The sequence below is a fragment of the Mastomys coucha genome, unplaced genomic scaffold (assembly GCF_008632895.1).
Source record: "Mastomys coucha isolate ucsf_1 unplaced genomic scaffold, UCSF_Mcou_1 pScaffold14, whole genome shotgun sequence".
Classification (NCBI taxonomy): domain Eukaryota; kingdom Metazoa; phylum Chordata; class Mammalia; order Rodentia; family Muridae; genus Mastomys; species Mastomys coucha.
The window spans coordinates 89,707,207-89,724,356 of NW_022196896.1; the positions used below are offsets into that span (position 1 = coordinate 89,707,207).

A 17,150-nucleotide genomic window follows, 5' to 3' on the forward strand; every position below is an offset into this window, starting at 1 on the left:
TGGAACTGTTTTGTATCCCCAAGGTTCATTGATTTGTTCATTAATTCATACACTGGATCATTGACTTATTTGCTCATTACTTATTTGTTCATTTCTTAGTCCCAGTAGTGACTATTCACTAAAGGTTTACCTCTTTGTTAACTGCAAGGCAAGGGGCCTTGCGTCTGGTTGCCCTCTCTGCTTCTCTGCTAGAATATCTAATACATATAACAGATGTGGAATAGCTGGCAAGGTCCTGCGTTTCCATCTTCTTCCCTAACTCAGGGCGTTTCCAGCTCCCTTCGATTCCTCAGAACAGATGCTGTGAGGCTTTCAGTGTCCTTTGTGTCACTCAAAACTCATATCAATCCTGTGAGCAGCATCCATTGACCGCTACCAGAACTCGATGACTTCTGACCAACTCCACTGCCCACCCAGGTCAGACGCACTGAAACTCCTACCTGGATTACTGCTTATTATCCCTTTGGACCCTTCGCTTCCTTTCTTGTCACCTGACTTCTTCAGTCCATTGTTAACAACATACTGTTGACATTGAAGACCTGAATCCTGACTTTGTGACTTTATTTCAGCCAAAGCACAAGGCAGTAATCTCATCTTGCGTGTAGGCTCCTACCCACCTGACCCTCATTACTTCTCAAACTTCACTGTTTCAGCCGTTCCCCTTCACTCCTTCCACTGGAATTGGGCTTGCCACCCTTCGCTGATATACGAAACATTTCTGTGTTAGGGCTTCCAGGGCTTGCTGCTTCTGCCTGGAATTCTCAATTGCTAGGTATGTGCATAAGTTAAAACTTTAAATAAGACACCCTTTAGCTTCTTTGACAAGGAACAGGCCCCGGTGTGATTTGAAGAGTGTAGTGACACCTGCAGCTTTGTAAAATGCGGGAAATCCATCTTTGGCAGGTCTTCTAGTTTGAAAGTTGCTCTTCCTATCCAAAGGAGCAAAAAGAAATGCATTGGTAATTGTAGACAAGGCCTAAGTTCCGAGCAAAGTACAGAAGCAGCAATAGCCAAACCCCAGAAAGTCCGGAGAGCTTCGTAATCTATGTGAGTTCCTGTAGAGAAAAGAGAGGCTGCACCTCAGTGTGAGGCAGCTTGTGACAGGAATCTTGTCAAGGCACAGAGGGACGCTGTAGGTAAATAGTTGAACTTCTAGGATGAACTTGGAGCAGTCTCCTAGGCAAAGCCTGGGAAATCCATGCAATGAGAAACAAGACTTGTGTGGAGATCTGGTCAGAGTCCCTGGGAAGAATGGTATGAGAGTTACCAGCAAGGGTTCCCAGAAAAAAAGTGTGTCTTCTCTAACTTGCTGTGTAGACACATCTGCTTATTCTCTTCTTCGCTACTTGTTTTTGATGTTTTCTTCCTGAGGGAGAACTAGAAATGAATGTTTGGATCCACACTCTCATCTCTGGTTTGCCAGATGGAATAGTGCTCAGGTAAAGTGTGTAATTCCTGAGCCCTGATTCTCATTTTGCATCTCAGATTAACTCTGAACTAATCCTCATGTGGCCATGAGAAGAGCCAGACAGAAGAGCCTTCTGTCCCAGAGAGATGTTGAAGTTGAAAGGGGCTCACTGAGTCCTCATCTGCATTTCAATGAGTGGAGTGGCAGGCTGGGTTGTTACAGGGTGCTGTCTTCAGCAGGCCGGTTTTCAGGATAGCTCTACTGTTACACGAGCAATTCTGAAAAAATGGCATCTGGTCACAGACAATAAGCATGAAGCACAACTTATTTTCTTTCCAAAGCTTGTATCTTGTTCTCCCTACTCCCTTTGCCCTTCATTTCCTTCCTCCTTCTTTTCCTTCCTCTCTTCCTCTCCCTCCTCTCCCTCCATCTTCTCCTTCAGGGGCTGGTTATTGAACCCAGGGCCTCATGCATTCACAACAAATGCTCTCTACCAATAACCAATGCCTCCAGACTCTCAATTCTTTTCTTTCATTGAAATTATTTCGTGGATATTTAGAATTTGGGCTAGAGAGACAGACTGTGTTCTTACTGTAGGACAAAAGAGATGGAGCGAGAGACCCTATTTGAAGTTGTACCATTAGGTGATGTAGGAATTTATGAGGAGAAGGAAGAAGGTGGGTCACACCTCAGCTACTAGATTAATGCATCAAATTAAATGTTACCATTCAGGAAGGCAGCAGAAAGAAACTGCTTCCATGGCAACTGTTGTCATAGTTGGATTCTTCCTCGTCTTTCACATACTACACGAAAGCCTAAGAATGCAGCTGGTGCCACACTAGCAACGTTTTACTCATCTCTGAATAAAACCGCTCTGGGGGCTTGTGATTTTGTCTGTTTTGTTGGCACTGTAAGTTGAATACACAGAAGAGAGTAATTACCAAAGGTTAGGGTATTGAATATATTTAATATACATGTCCAAAGAGTCTTTGCCACTGATGTATTATTCACAGAGCCCTAAAGGGCTGCTGGATAATCACCAGGAGTAATTCCTCATGGTCCCTCTTTTCTCATGATATTACATATGCCTTCTCATCTTGGACTCCTCTTTAGATATTGCAAAGGAACTTACAGCGCTCATGAATCATGGCGTTTGTTTATTGGAATGTTTGTTTGGATCATCACTGTCTGTTGCTCCTTTTTCTCTTTTGTTTCCCTGTTTTCTGTATCAGACTTTCAGAATACCTCAGGCTGAAGGACGGTGAGAAAAGAGAAGTGGATAAAACTGGGGTCTCTATGGATGGTTAATTTGGAAAGGAGTTCTTGCAGAAGATTAGCCAGAAGTTTCATGGATCTATAAGGCCATGCTTTCCTTTCTCAGTGTCATCACATCAGTAATTGAAAACTGGGCACGTTTCTTTCAGACTCCGTGCTCCTACTTTCTTGGTGAGGTTGGCATAGAGACCAAAGTCAAGCAGTGACCTGCTTCTTTTATTGGGAGATGCTGATCTGTGGCCCGTGTGCAGAGTGTGCTTGGCTGAGTCTCGTTTCTGTAAAACAAAAGGAGGCAAAGGACATGGCTTCAGTTTCCTAGTTTCTGCTAAAGATAAATTGTTTATCAAAATATATTAGCATTTTTGAGTTTATATATATTTATCACATCTATTGATATCATAAAATGAACTGTCAATTTTGATTCTCACCACAATCGAAATTGCATTTTAACACCCCAGTATATGCTGTCTTTTGCTTTAAAAGCATGTTTCTGATACATCTGTTTGTTAGCAAGCATTAGAAACACTTGATAATTTCATCCTATTAGATGCTTGAGCTGTGTAAATTCCACTTGCCGAGACTCCTTCATAAGCTATTGTCACTTGTTTCTGCCTCCAAAACTCCCCCTCTTTAAATTCTAATATGCTTGAACACACCCCAAATCTGATGATTAATCTTGCTCATATTTTCCCTTGATGACAGATAATTTTTTGTTATTATTTAATTGGTACATTACATTTTGCACGCAGTTGTTTTTCATTTCATGTCCCAGATGGTCATCTTCTTAAATGTGAATCTTAATTTTTCTATAACCTTACATTTTCTGCAGTAGCTCATCCATGGTAGATTGCCTATTCCAACTTGTTAATGGGCTACCTCATAATAGTGTGCATTAGAACACAATGGAAGAGCACATGATGATATTCTCTTCCACGGACTACCTATTTAAGTGTACCTTGGCAGGAATTGTTCAGCAAATTACCTTAATTTGCAAAACTGCCTTCGTGATCCGTTTGCAGCTGTTTCTCTTCTCAGGAAAATGATTCATATTGTTTCAAAGACACAGCACTTGAACAAGGTCAAAGCATAATCTGTAATGGTAGTGAGTAATAAAAATACAACATTTTCAAATTTTGCCAAATATAAATGCACATTGGAATTTGCTAGAAGGTAACCAGATATAGTGGGAGGGAATTTTGAGGTAGCTGGCATTTGTACCCTTTATAAAATGTTAATATATTCTTTTATTCCCCTCTCCTTTCTCAGTCTATGTTACTCTTTTTTAAATTGTTAAGCCTTTTCTATGTGACCAAGCTTTTCTAGTAAGTTTCTGTTATATTATGGTCTAATTTAATCCTCATACATATCCTTGCGGTAAGCTATTGTTATTTATATTTTAATGACTAGGAACTGTTGAAGCTTGAAGATTTAAGGACTTCTGACATGGACTTGGCACTTTTCACTGAACTGAAGCAAATACTTTACACTTCTCTGATGTGCGACCTTGGACAAGAATGTCCCTTAATCTTCTAGCCCTTTAAATTTTTTTTCTTCCTTATGTGAAAAGTAGTGATAACATGTGTCTTGCCCACTTTCAGTGCATTCTAGGTAAATATGAAGGCGGTTTGAGATGATTGAGACACAAGAAGGGGCTGAGTATGTCAGTTCCAATTATTTCAATTTTAAAATTATGTCTGTGTACGTGTGTCTTAGTTTATTTTGTGCACACGAGAGCAATGCCTAAGGAAGTCAGAAGGGGACATTGAATCCTCAGGAGTTGGAGTTACCGAGGGCCGTGAGCTGACTGACGACCGTCTGGAAACTGAACTCAAGTCCTCCGTAAGAACAGCAAGTCTCTGACTGCAGAGCCATCTCTACAGCCACTAATAAGTCACCTTTAATGTTTCCTTTATTACTTGAAGGAATGTCTCCGTAAATAACAATATACTTAAGAGAAAACCACTTCCAGATTGTCCTGCTTCCGAAGCCACATGTGGAGTGGATCTTTATAGCTAAGAAACGTGGAGGCTGACAACCCAGGATTTTTGCTGCAGCTTTCTCAATTCCTACTGAATTCTGAAATTAGGTTTTGTAAGTGGGAAAGTGTAGACTTTTCAGTTTTAGTTCCAGTGATAGGTACACTATAGAGAACTCAATTCCTACAAAAGGCATAGAATATACTGTGTGAAACACGGTTTCATGTCAAATACGCATGTGCTCAAATGACCATTTTATATTATATTTTTATAGGTGGTATATATATATATATATATATATATATATATATTTATCCATATATATTTATCCATATATATTTACATGTAGGTATATATTATAGGTGATTCATTTCATTTTTATGTCTATTAACTGTCTGTGACTATAAAGCTCAAGAACAGCTTACCGTGCCTCTTCAGCATACGCTGCGTGCCTGATACAAGCTGCCTGATTTATACCAGAGCATTGTGTGATGGTAAAGCTTACAACTGCACCTGGCCTAAGATGGGGACAGGCTTTTAAAGTTGCTTAATATGGTAGCATTAGATGTTGTCTACTAGACAAAAAGAAAGAAAGGGAGAAAAAGGCCAGATGAACAAAAGAGTACTTTCAGGCTTGTGAATTGTCTGTCAGTAAAGGCGGGTTGTGTGTATAATTGCCTTTAGTTGTTTTTGTTTATAGAGAGACCGCAATTTCTCCGGGCCAGATTCTTAGTCAAAAGAAAAAACGCCGAAGTGCTGGGGCAACAGCTGTCTCCAGTCCTTCAGGGTGCTAATTCCCAGCCCAGCAATGCGTGCCTCCTTGTGAAATGATGCTTCCTGGCTATAAAACTCTGTGTCCTTCTCTAGTGCCTCTACAGAGAGCATACTTATAAAACCAGGCTGTTTAACAGACGTCCTGAAGGGGAAAACAACTGACCTCCTGTGGGGTTCACCAACCCTTCTCTGAAGTAGTCTGAGGATCTCATTTTGTACAAACCCCACCACTTCATTCCTTCCTTAAAAGAGAGGAACAATGCTGGAGGCGGCCTTTGTATTTTCAGCGGTGTGTAACATCTTGTCGATTCTGAACACTTGTTAGAGCAATCAGAAGGGCTGTGCTGAATTACAGAAAACACTACTCATTTCTGCTATTCGGCTAATTTCCTGTTATTTGGAAGGTGTGTGTGTGTGTGTGTGTGTGTGTGTGTGTGTGTGTGTGTGTATCCATATGCGTGTGCATGTATGTATTTATGTATGTAGATAAAAATGTATGATTTATCCTGCAGTGCCAGGATTTCAGGCCAGCCTCAGTTACTTGGTGAATTTGAGTCTAGCCTAACTGCTTAAGAACCTGTCTCAAAGCCAGGTGTGGTGACACATGACTTTGACCAGCACTTGGGAGGCAGAGACCAGCACATCTCAGAGTTCTAGGACAGCCAGGGCTACACAGAAAAACCTTGTTTCAGAAAAGTAAACAAAGAAACAAACAAACAAAAAAACCCTGCCTCAAAGGTAAAAAAGACTTGCATAAATAGACATGCACACAGAGTATGAAGGACTCACTTGGATTGATTATATTGCATATTTCAAATTAAAAAAACCTTAAAACTATATAATTTTGTTAAAATCTCATAGATTGAATGCCATAGCTGATTTCAGAAATTAAAGTCTGTTTAAATGTGGTATTAAGGGAAGCACGGGGATAATGGAAGGATGGGGAAAGAAGCCCCCTCTAGCCGTGGCTGAGTGTAGAATCCATGCTGTGTGTACCGCGGCATTGTGAAGAACAGTAGGAAGAGACACAGGGGGCAAGAAAATGACATCGTTTAAAATGGATGCAGCTCTAGTAAGTGAATTCACGTTTTTTTTTTTTTTCATAATATGAGCAAAGAAGATCAGTATATAGAAGAGATCTTACTGTATAGAAAAATGTGCAGCCTGCCTGTTAAACATGAAGTAAGTTAAAATGTTAAAACACCTCTGTTGATAAAGATAACAAACTAGTTTTTTTTTTTTTTTTTTTTTAACCCCCGTGGAAAGCAGGCCTGCTGTTGCTGGTGTGGCTGAACCTCGGCAGTTCTGGAGAGTAATTAGTTCGTGTATTTGGAGGGTGACGCTGATGGTGATGATGACGACGGTGGTGACGGTGTAAACTAGATGCTGCTGAGTGAATACTAGGAGTGAGCGTTTGGAGGGAAGGTGGCCATCTTGGCCCCACGTTCACATTTGCCACCATATGTCACTGAGGGCATCATGCAAAGCCTTTCGGTGGGCAGCTCACTTTTCCAGGTCCATTGATGTTTACTCTGCAAGTTACTTGCCTACAGGGCATGCACTTTTTAAAATCTAAAGAGTTCTCTATTTCAAACATTTGTCTTTTTGACCCTATTTTTGAAAAAAAAAAATCTTTTGTTCCCCTCACAGGTGGATTCTTATTTAACTTTTGAAATTTTATTCAAATAGCATTTTGTCAGAGAAGTCTTTCCATAGCTGCTGTCCTTCCTGGGTGTGGCCGCCTGGCCTGCGGCTACCTGGCTCAGCTTTAGCAATGGCGACTGCTTAGGCACTGCATTCTCTGGGACTGCGAATGTCTTCTAGTGCCTGCCATCTTCAACTGTAAGGCTTTTTCATAGCTCTTCTGCAAGTGAACTTCCTGGAAGGGGGGAGAGCACACCCAGTGCCATTTGCTAAATGTCGCCTTGGGTTCTGCAACACTGCAGCTTGTCAAGTTGACTTGGGATAAACTCAGCGGTAATCGAATTGTGTAAGTCCGAGCAGTTGCACAAAACAGATGTGCTGTGTTTACCACTAGGCTACCCTATTTTCCAGAAGGATCCTCTTGGTGTTTATATTTGTTTTGTTGCTTATTTGCTAGACGAGAGGCTTTCCCTGGGTTGGTATCAGGCTCTTAGAGTTTATAAGGAGGGTTATTAGGAGGGTTTATGGATCAGACTGGCTAAGCTGAGTTGCCACAAGTGAACAGTTCCCTGTTCTATAATATTTTTATGAGGGGAGCATGTTTAAGTACTTATATTCTCAGGAAATAAATTTCAGATAAAAAAGAAAGCTTTTGCAAACCATAGCTGAAAAAAAAAAATCTCTTATTATGCAGTTCATTTTGGCTCTATGGATGGTCTACTGCCATTGAGAGAGACCGCACTTGACAAGACAGATGTTTCTTGCTTTTTATATTTAGATGCAGGGACCTGGGACAAGCATGGTGATCTTGTTCTATCTGGTCTGGATTTTGAAACGGTGGCTGATGGTGTTAGGGTAGCTGGAACCACTTATTGGTTTGTATTTGTAATTTAGAATGTGTTAATTGCCTTTAAAATTCTGTTTACTGAGTTTATTGAGTAATCAGCAGTTGTGGATTGACTGAAGTAAAAATCATAGTTTTATTGATGATGTTTTTATGGCTGTGGCAGGATAATAGCCCTGACAATAAATGATGAATGATTTGAAGGTTTGGACAGTTTTGGAGGAAGGGTCATTAATCTACAATCACTTGCAAAACTCCTGTGTCATGTGTGGTGGTGCTCACTCCTTGGAGGAAGTGGAAGGACGCAAACATCCCACCAGACAAAGGATGTTTGTGCTCTGAGGACCAGAGTTCCTTCTGAGAGTATGTGTGATGGAGGATGACTGGGATGTCTTTGAAGGATGGGGGCGGGAGGCGCATTCTTTTCATTTTTAATTTAAAAAGTTTTATTATTATTCTTTTTTATTAGATATTTTCTTTATTTACATTTTAAATGTTCTCCCCTTTCCTGGTTTCTCCTCTGAAAAACTCCCTATTCTCTCTCCCTTCCCCCTGCCCACCAGCCCACCCTCTCCCACTTCCTGGCCCCGGCATTCTCCTACACTGGGGCATAGAACCTTCTCAGGACCAAGGGCTTCTCCTATGAGGGGAGCATTTAATAAATAACAATAGAAGAAAGGGCTGCAAGGAGCCTGCAATGGGGGTGGCTGGGAATATAAAGTCTTCAGAGGATGTTTAAGTTGGCAGGCAGTTCCCAGGCAAGGAACATTTTACCAGTTGTTTGGTGCTGTCTCTGCCTTAGGTCTTTGCCTATATCCTTGTCGTTTTTTTTTTTTTTAAAAACTTGATAGGATGACAAACAAAAGCTTCATGTTGGATGGTGTGCTTCAACAGCTCTTCATTGACTTGTTAATTTACATTATTCAGAGCGCCTTTTTGACCTATGCTCATCTCTTAACACCTGCTAAATATGCTTCTGGTTTAGATGCGGTTACTGTTGGATTTTGAATGAATGCATCCTTTGCAGGTGCGTGACTCTTACAAAGGAGGTGTAAACATAGTCTTCGTAAGGAGGCCACACTTCAAATGCTTTCAGAAGTCAGAAGGCTGTGCCATCGTTTTATTGACCTATTCTGCTGATCTGTCATATAGAGAAAGTTCCTCTCCCACACAGGAGCAGAGCGCTGACGTGATTTCTCATTTAGGTGTACAGGAAACTATATTTGGGGAGGGGCTGCACAAAACAGTCTAAAGTCAAGCTCTAATTTGAGTTCTGTACAATTTATCATGGTCACTTTGGAAATCCAGCAGGAAAGGCTGTTGATTCTTGCCATAGTGGCTTTGTTTTGGAGGACCAGTTTTCTTTGAGTGCTTCTTTGCTGCTCACATGGTGGGTCTCCCAAGCAGAACCAAGATGGTACACCCAGACCTTTAAAGAGATGAGTCAATACATAGAGATGCATAAAAAAAGTCTACGTAAAAATGCTGGTCCTGTTAAATATCTCTTAAGGCTCCTTCTGTCTTTTACCTTTAGGCTGTCCATCTGGCCCAGGCAAGCTTCCAGATCGAAGCTTTTGGCTCCAAGTTCATTCTTGACCTCATACTGAACAAGTAAGTATATAGCACATCCTCCTAGGGGACAGGGCCAGTAAAACTTCATTTCTAAGATGTCTCAAACGATGTCTGTGCTGAAGCAACTGATATTTCCTAGTCCATTATTTGGCAAAGAAGACTGGAAGAAGAGAGAGAAGACTGAATAGTAGGTGCGTCTTTATTTTCTTTTCTTGGAATAAGACCTTTAACATGTTCACAGATAGAGAACACACATATTATGGTTCTTAATAACTTTTACTGAGTTGTCAATGATTTCAGACTTTCATATATAGTATATAAGGAATATTCTGATTTCTGTAACCTCACCTTTTCTAATCTCCTCCCCACCTCAAATAGCCACCCCGTCCCATTCCTCTTCAAGTCTCCTTTCCACATTCTTATCTTATTTTCTATTTTTGGGACGCACTGAATTTAACCAGAATTGGATGTGTGACCATGGAGTTTAGAACTATCCACTGGAGCCTGGTGGGCATATCAGTTGGTACATACCAAAGACAATCACCACCTCTCCCCCAGAATCCATTAATAGCCAGTAGTTCAGTAAGGAGGGGTAGGCCCCTGTGAACCCCTCCCTGATCTATGAGTGACTCTTGAGGGGCCTAGTCTTGCCATATTATAATTTTAAAAAGGATAAATATTTGAAGTAATGCTAGTTAATTAAATGTTAACTGTAATAATTACTATATAAGAAGCATAACAAATTACTGACTGAAGCATAATTAGACCTAAGTCTAGAGATTTCTTCCATTTTACTTTTTATAATGCCACACACATGACTTCTGTTGGAACAAGAAAGCAAGCAATGACTCACATGTATCTAGTTTGATAAGGTTCTTTGCTTCATAATTCCCCACTGATGTAGATTCTTTGAAACTTTGCACTGATGAAAATTTATCTCACTGTCTCTGTGACTGTGTTTATGTTGATATTTAAATGCTTTTTCCTAAGTTGGAATGATTTGTACAGGTAGGTGTTCCTGTGCAAAGTGTGAACAAGTGCTCTTGCCTTTGGTGAAGGGGGTTTCCCATATGAGTCTCTTTACTTATAGACACTAGATAGGATTTTCAGCTCTCATCAATAGCTTAAACAGGACTACATTTTATAAGAATTACTTAATGCTACCAGACACGGTAATGCAGGTGACCGCAGCCAACATCTGAGGGAAGTGCGGAGGACTATTGCATTTCTTGTATGCCAAATTCTGTCAGCTCTGCAGAAAAAAGTTGCGGAGTAAGCTTGGGTGCTCCTTACTCAAGTGTTATTGAAGCTTTAAGTCAGAATGAATCAGCAGAACCCAGAATTTCTGGGTAAAGATATTGCAGGTTTTCTTCTTTGGTTGAGTTCCAGTTCACCATGCTATGTCAGCAGTGTGCCTGCATAAGAGATTGTCTTGCCAAGTTGTAGGCTATGTTGAGTACCAGGATGAGGCTAATTTTAGTTTGTCTCAGTCCTCTACATATTTGATGCTGCCTGAGATGGAGGTTGCAGTCAGTACTGCAGTGTACTTTGGAGGGCAGCTCTGCTTACCATTGCACCACCACTGCTGCATCAAATGCTGTGTATTCTGAATATTAAAATAGCATGACCGCAGCAGAACTTTCCAGTCAAAGAAGCGATGTCTGAGAAAGGGTCTTATGGGATGCCCAGGGTACTTAGAGTTACGGAGGCAGAGCATAAAATATTCACTACCTAACATTTAACATACAGAAGAATCAGATGGAATACCTATTATGAATATCCCTGGCTGAGGAATTGAGTCTAGTTGGGGACAGGTTGATAGATAAAAATAACTTTAGAAGAGTGTGGAGTGTCTTGTGCTAAAAGTTAATGGGGAATGCTATAATAGTGTGACCAAGCCAGTCAGGACAGTCAGTGAAGAAAGGCTTTTCACTTGTAGCCAAAGACAGCACTGGGAATAGGGTTAATAGCTCAACAGGCCTGTCTCTTTGCACACAGAACGCTAGGGATTTCATTGGAAGACTCGTGCATATTCATAATGGAAAGAGTTGTCTCATCACATGTAGACTCTCACACATTCATGAGCATGTTCAATAGGAGACACTGAGTAAACTTCCTCATAAATCACCTGTTTAAAAATGGTGGATGGGGCTGGAGAGATAGCTCAGTGGTTAAGGGCACTGATTGCTCTTCCAAAGGTCCTGAGTTCAATTCCCAGCACCCACATGGTGGTTCACAACCATCTCTAATGGTATCTGGTACCCTTTCCTGGTGTGTCTGAAGACAGCTACACTGTATTCATATACATACAATAAATAAATATTTTTAAAAAATGGTGGATGGCCGGGTGGTGGTGGCACACGCCTTTAATCCCAGCACTTGAGAGGCAGAGGCAGGTGAATTTATGAGTTCAAGGCCAGCCTGGTCTACAGAGTGAGTTCCAGGACAGCCAGGGCTATACAGAGAAACCCTGTCTCGAAAAACCAAAAAAAAAAAAAAAAAAATGGTGGATGGCTGCAGCCAGAGAATATGAATTCTCATATACAGAATTTAGCATCATAAGTAACAAAGTTTATACTTTGGGTACCTGGAGTAAAAGTCAGTAGTTTTGCTTAGTTTAAATGGTGCCTTATGTGATCACAATAACAAAACAACTTAAGGGGCTGGAGAGATGGCTCAGTGGTTAAGAGCACTGATTGCTCTTCCAGAGGTCCTGAGTTCAAATCCCAGTAACCACATGGTGGCTCACAACCATCTGTAATGGGATCTGATGCCCTCTTCTGGTGTGTCTGAAGACAGCTACAGTGTACTCACATAAATAAAATAAATAAATCTTAAAAAAAAAAAAAAACAGCAACCATCCAGCTGGGCAGTGGTTGCGCACACCTTTGATCCCAGCACTTGGGAGGCAGAGGCAGGATTTCTGAGTTCGAGGCCAGAGACCAACCTGGTCTACAGAGTGAGTTCTAGGACAGCCAGGGCTATACAGAAAAACCCTGTCTCAGAAAAAAAAAAAAATGCCAGTAGGCATTTAAAGGGACAGCATCTCATTTCACATGAACCTAAAAGTTCCACTTTTGCAGCTAACTGACACACCAAGGAGAGGCAGCTCTTTAGGCAGGAGGAATATGAAAATACATGTTAGAAGGGCTAATGTTGGAGACCTGCTTTGTAAGACATGTGGATCATGTCTTACATGAGCAAGGCAAATATTGAGAAGTGGGGGTAAGGGGAGTGGAGAGAGGGAGATGGAGAAGATGGAGAAGTGCATCCAGGCATTGAAAGGTCAAGAGAGACAGTAAGATGGCTAATCTTTTTGGGTAAGATATTTATTAGAGGAATCATTAACACCACAGATAAACAGATGGGTATGGTGGGGATCTGAAGGGAGTTAAGACCCACAAGACTAAGCAGGGGTCCATATAGATTTCAGAGAGTCGGGGGAAATCCGTGTTAGGAGGTTGATGGTCAGCCCATAGTTGTGCTTGCAATCAGGTTGTTTCTGATTCTCAGGCAGCAGGAGAAATGGAAAAGCTGAAGTCTTTAGCTAGTGTTTGCTTATCATACAGGATGAGACACCTTAGCTCCTGATTGCTAAGTGTGCTTGATAAGATTCCTTTGGGGAATTGAGGATTGCAGATTCACAGACAGCATAGTAGGGTGCCTGTCATTTCTATTATAGCAGATAAAAGGGTATATAGAGCAAGAAGCCTGCGTAGCACCTAGCCCAGATTGAACAGGTCTGTAATAGTATATGTTAAAAAGGCAGGGGCATGTATGAAATGCATCAAGGGAGTTTTGCCCCTTTGTTGAAACTTTCATAAATTACAAGGGTAAAACAGAGGGAGATAATTCTGATGATCTAAGCCGAGGGGTAGCTTCGAGTTGTTGAGGTTTGTGTTTAGAAGCTCCTGAAATGGATAAATCAGTACTTAGGAGATGATTAAAGGGCTTACTCAATGGTTAAAGAATGGGAAGGAGGGGGATTTTGCTCACAAATCAATCTTTGAGTTTTACTGAGTTGAGTCATGGATGCACAGTACTGAGGGAGAGAGATAAACTCTATAAAGAGTGATATACCTGAGAGCACGTGAAGGACGTTCAGGAACTCAGTGCTACCTCTTTCTACTCCTTTCAAAGTCTCATATTTCTTGATATGGAACTGAAGGAGGAGGAGAGAGATTAGGTCAAATTAGAAAGAGTTATGGACAAATCATTTCTCACTGGTCAGTATGTTTGTTTATGGAGCTGAGCAGAGTCAGATCCAAAGGTTAAGACAGAAGAGGAGGAGGAGGAGGAGATGGTGGAGGAGGAGCAGGAGGAAGAGGAGGAGGAAGAGGAGGGGGAGGAGGAGGAGGAGGAGCAGGAAGAGAAAGAGGAGAGCAGGAGGAGGAGCAGCAGCAGAAGGAAGAAGAGGAAGAGGAGGAGGAGGAAGAGGAAGAGGAAAAAACCCAACTCAACAACCACTAAGCAATAACAATAGCAGCAGCAGCAGCAACAACAACAACAACTGACAAACCTTGCATAATATGACAAGAAGGATGCCAAGCTTTTTCATCCTTTTCCAGTTACCCAAGAGAGCATACACAGGTCTCAGTAAAGAGTCAACAGCCTTAAAGTTCCTTAAAAAGTAACTAACCCAGGGAGCCACTATGATTATAGCCCACATAGTAGAGATGTTATCCCTGGGGAATCTAGTGGACATTAGGAATGTGATACCCAGAGGCCTGGTGTGCACAATTAGTGATCTTGATGTTGACTAAAGCAAGTGAAGCTTGAGCATTCAAAATTTTTTTTCTTTGATAAAAACTCATGAATGGTCTGGAGCTTATACTCAAGTACTTGGGAGTCATTCCCAAAGTTGTAAAAAGTCAAGGGTACTAAACCGAAGTCTTGTTCTCAGGCAATGCTAAGTCACACAGGGAGGGGATACTTGTAAGAAGTCTTCAGTTAGTAGAAACCGTTAGAATTGGTTTGATGGGGATGGCAAAGCAGAAAAGACTTAAAGCCCCCCAGAAGTGTCTTGATTAGGCAGCTTGTCTCTAGAGGGTAGTTTAGTAAAACTAGTAGAGGAATGTGAGCTGGAGGGACTAGCCTTGCGAGTCACTTCCGTGTAAACATTAATGCCAAATATGTCTTTAAATGGAGGAGGAGAGGCAGAATAAAGAGAGCTGGGAGGTAGACAGGAGGTGGGGGGAGGAACCTGTGAAGGAGACCAGGGACTGCGGAAGTAGGAGGAGAATCTGCAGAATAATGATGTTGACAGTTTCAGAACTGAAAGACTGGATTCACATCATTATCTGCAGTTGAGTGCTCTGGTAAGTTAAGCAATAAGCATCCTTTGGATTTTCCAGTTGATTTGTCACTGGTGGTTGTGAGAGAGTGGTTTTAGTGAAGCTGGAGGTGTGAGGGGGAACCAGTTACATAGTGTGGGGACCGTGAAAGATTGGGTGAGTGAGTGTAGAGGAATTTTAATCAAGCAATGTAGCTGCTTTGACAAGGGTCATATCCAAAGATATGATCTGGCCAGAATGCAGATATAGCTTGGAGTACAGTATGATCTGGCTGGAATACAGACACACCTTTAATACACACATTTAATTCCAAACAATGAAGGTAAGGTTAGTTTGTAGAGGAAGCAGCCATATTTGAAAGTGACATTCGAGGGGCGGACAAACTGACAAATCAGAAAGATTTGACAGAATGAGTCAGAGATAGGATATGCCCAACCCTCGCGTGCACAGCAGAGGGAGAGAGGCTACATAAGAGCAGCCAGAGAGAAAAAGAGGTGTGACGTTGTGTGTGTATGGGCAGTTTTACTTGGGCAGTTTAATAGAGACAGGTTACAGAAAGAACGAGCATACACGTGAAGACAGAATGAGTCAGAGAATGAGAAAGAGCCAGAAGATTTGAACAAATTGTGGAAGTTACTATGAGGCTGGTCGGAGCAATTCAGTCAGAAGCTGAGAGAAGCCACATTGAATCAGTCATCTTGGAAGATTAGATTGTATGGAGGCCAGCAGCTTTCAGGCTTAGGCCTAGGTGTAGTTAGAACAGAGAAAGAAACACTCTGGGCGAAGCCCAACCTGTGTATCTTATCATTTCATCGAGGAAATAAAAGTGACATTTATAGGCAAGAGGAAGAGTTAGACAAATGCATACTATCTGTTTTTGTGATGATGGAGCAAGTTGATAACCTGAAAGATGGAGCTGATGAGGAAGAGTACATGAGATACAAAGGAGATAGTCTATGGAGCAGGTGCTTAGATGCCGTTCTCCATTGCGTTGGAAACAGACTGTGATTCATGTGCCATGGTTCCTGTTGCCCTATAGCTGCTCACCAGTTTCTAGTTTAGAAAATATCAGGATTTGGAGGTCATTGAATTTTTGGATGCATAATTCTTCAGGCCACACGATTGGCTACAGGTGACTGCCCAGACCACCAGCATGCTCTTCTGTTTATTTAAAGGTACACACCTATACCCTCAGCATTTAGTTAGCAGAGGAAAGAAGGATTATCTGCACGTTCAAAGCCAGCCCGTTAAGCCTCAGGCCAGCTAGGACTACATAAAGAGACCCTGTGACACATAAACAACAATATATATGCTTGTCCACTATTGACCTGTACGCAGGACAGAGAAGGAAGAATTCTCACTGTGTGCCAGTGTTCAAACATTCTAGGTTGATAATCAGGCAGGGACCTTATTCTGGTGAGAGTCTTGACAGTGCTCAGAGAGAGCTGTGCTTGGGTAAAAACTGTAGAACTCAGTGATAGGTGGCTGAAACCTAAATGTGGAGACCTGCAGATGTGGAATGTGGGGACTAAGAGGGTTGCGGTTGCTTTACTAGTAACCAAGTGAGCTGAGAGAAGGGACTCAGGCTGGGCTAGGTGGGGCAGTACTGAAAGCTGTAGTTACCAGCAGGTACTGAAGAAGAAAGTCTATGTGGGATTCAGAGTAGCACACAAACCGTGGTAGGATTCTCCTGGGTATAGGGCACAACTTTGGCTGGCTCTCATATTCTCCTTCTCCTGGGGTGGGGCTGCTGTGAGAAGATGTGCAGGGGTATGGTGCATGGTGACAGTGTGGGGACAGATTCAGATGATTTCAGGGCCTCAAAGTCTCTGCATGGGTGGGAACGGTCCCAGTGATGAGTTAAGTAGGAAAATGAGAGCAGGGTTTTTAAAAAAGTGTTACTATAATATATCCAGGAAGGTTTTAGAAGAGTTCTTTGAATTTTCTGGGACTCAGGGGTATTTACATGAATATCTAGAAAACGCCGATTTACGGAAGCATATGCACACAGTAATTTGCTCATTAAAGCACTTCATGCTGTAGTCTTGGAAGAAGAAAACAACCTCAGTAAAATTACTTCAGTTAGGTTGAATAAAGAACTGACTTTTGTGCTGACTGACATGGTTAATTCATCCTTCAGTTTGTCAACACACTGAGCATCTAGTTTGTGTAAGATGCTGTGCTGAGCAGCATAGAGAATTCAAAGCTGTCTGAGAGGGTCTTTTTCTCACTTCCCAGAGAAATGAAATTAAAATGTACACAGACGATATTAAAATATGATGGATTAGGGAAGAACACACCAGTTAGATATACAATACCAGAAAACATACGAACAAGTAGCATTGTACAGACTGAGAGGGTTG

At 41.6% G+C, this 17,150-nt stretch overlaps 1 protein-coding gene across 3 annotated transcripts in view; it reads left to right on the forward strand.

Annotated features, from left to right (window-relative positions):
• The window catches only part of Adam23 (ADAM metallopeptidase domain 23), a 150,665-nt gene that overhangs the window by 23,915 nt on the left and 109,600 nt on the right, over window positions 1-17,150 (forward strand). For all 3 annotated transcript variants that reach the window (XM_031367723.1, XM_031367722.1, XM_031367724.1), the window contains exon 3: window positions 9,456-9,532. In XM_031367723.1, coding sequence (XP_031223583.1) covers window positions 9,456-9,532 — 77 coding nt within the window. The remainder of the gene's footprint in view (window positions 1-9,455; window positions 9,533-17,150) is intronic.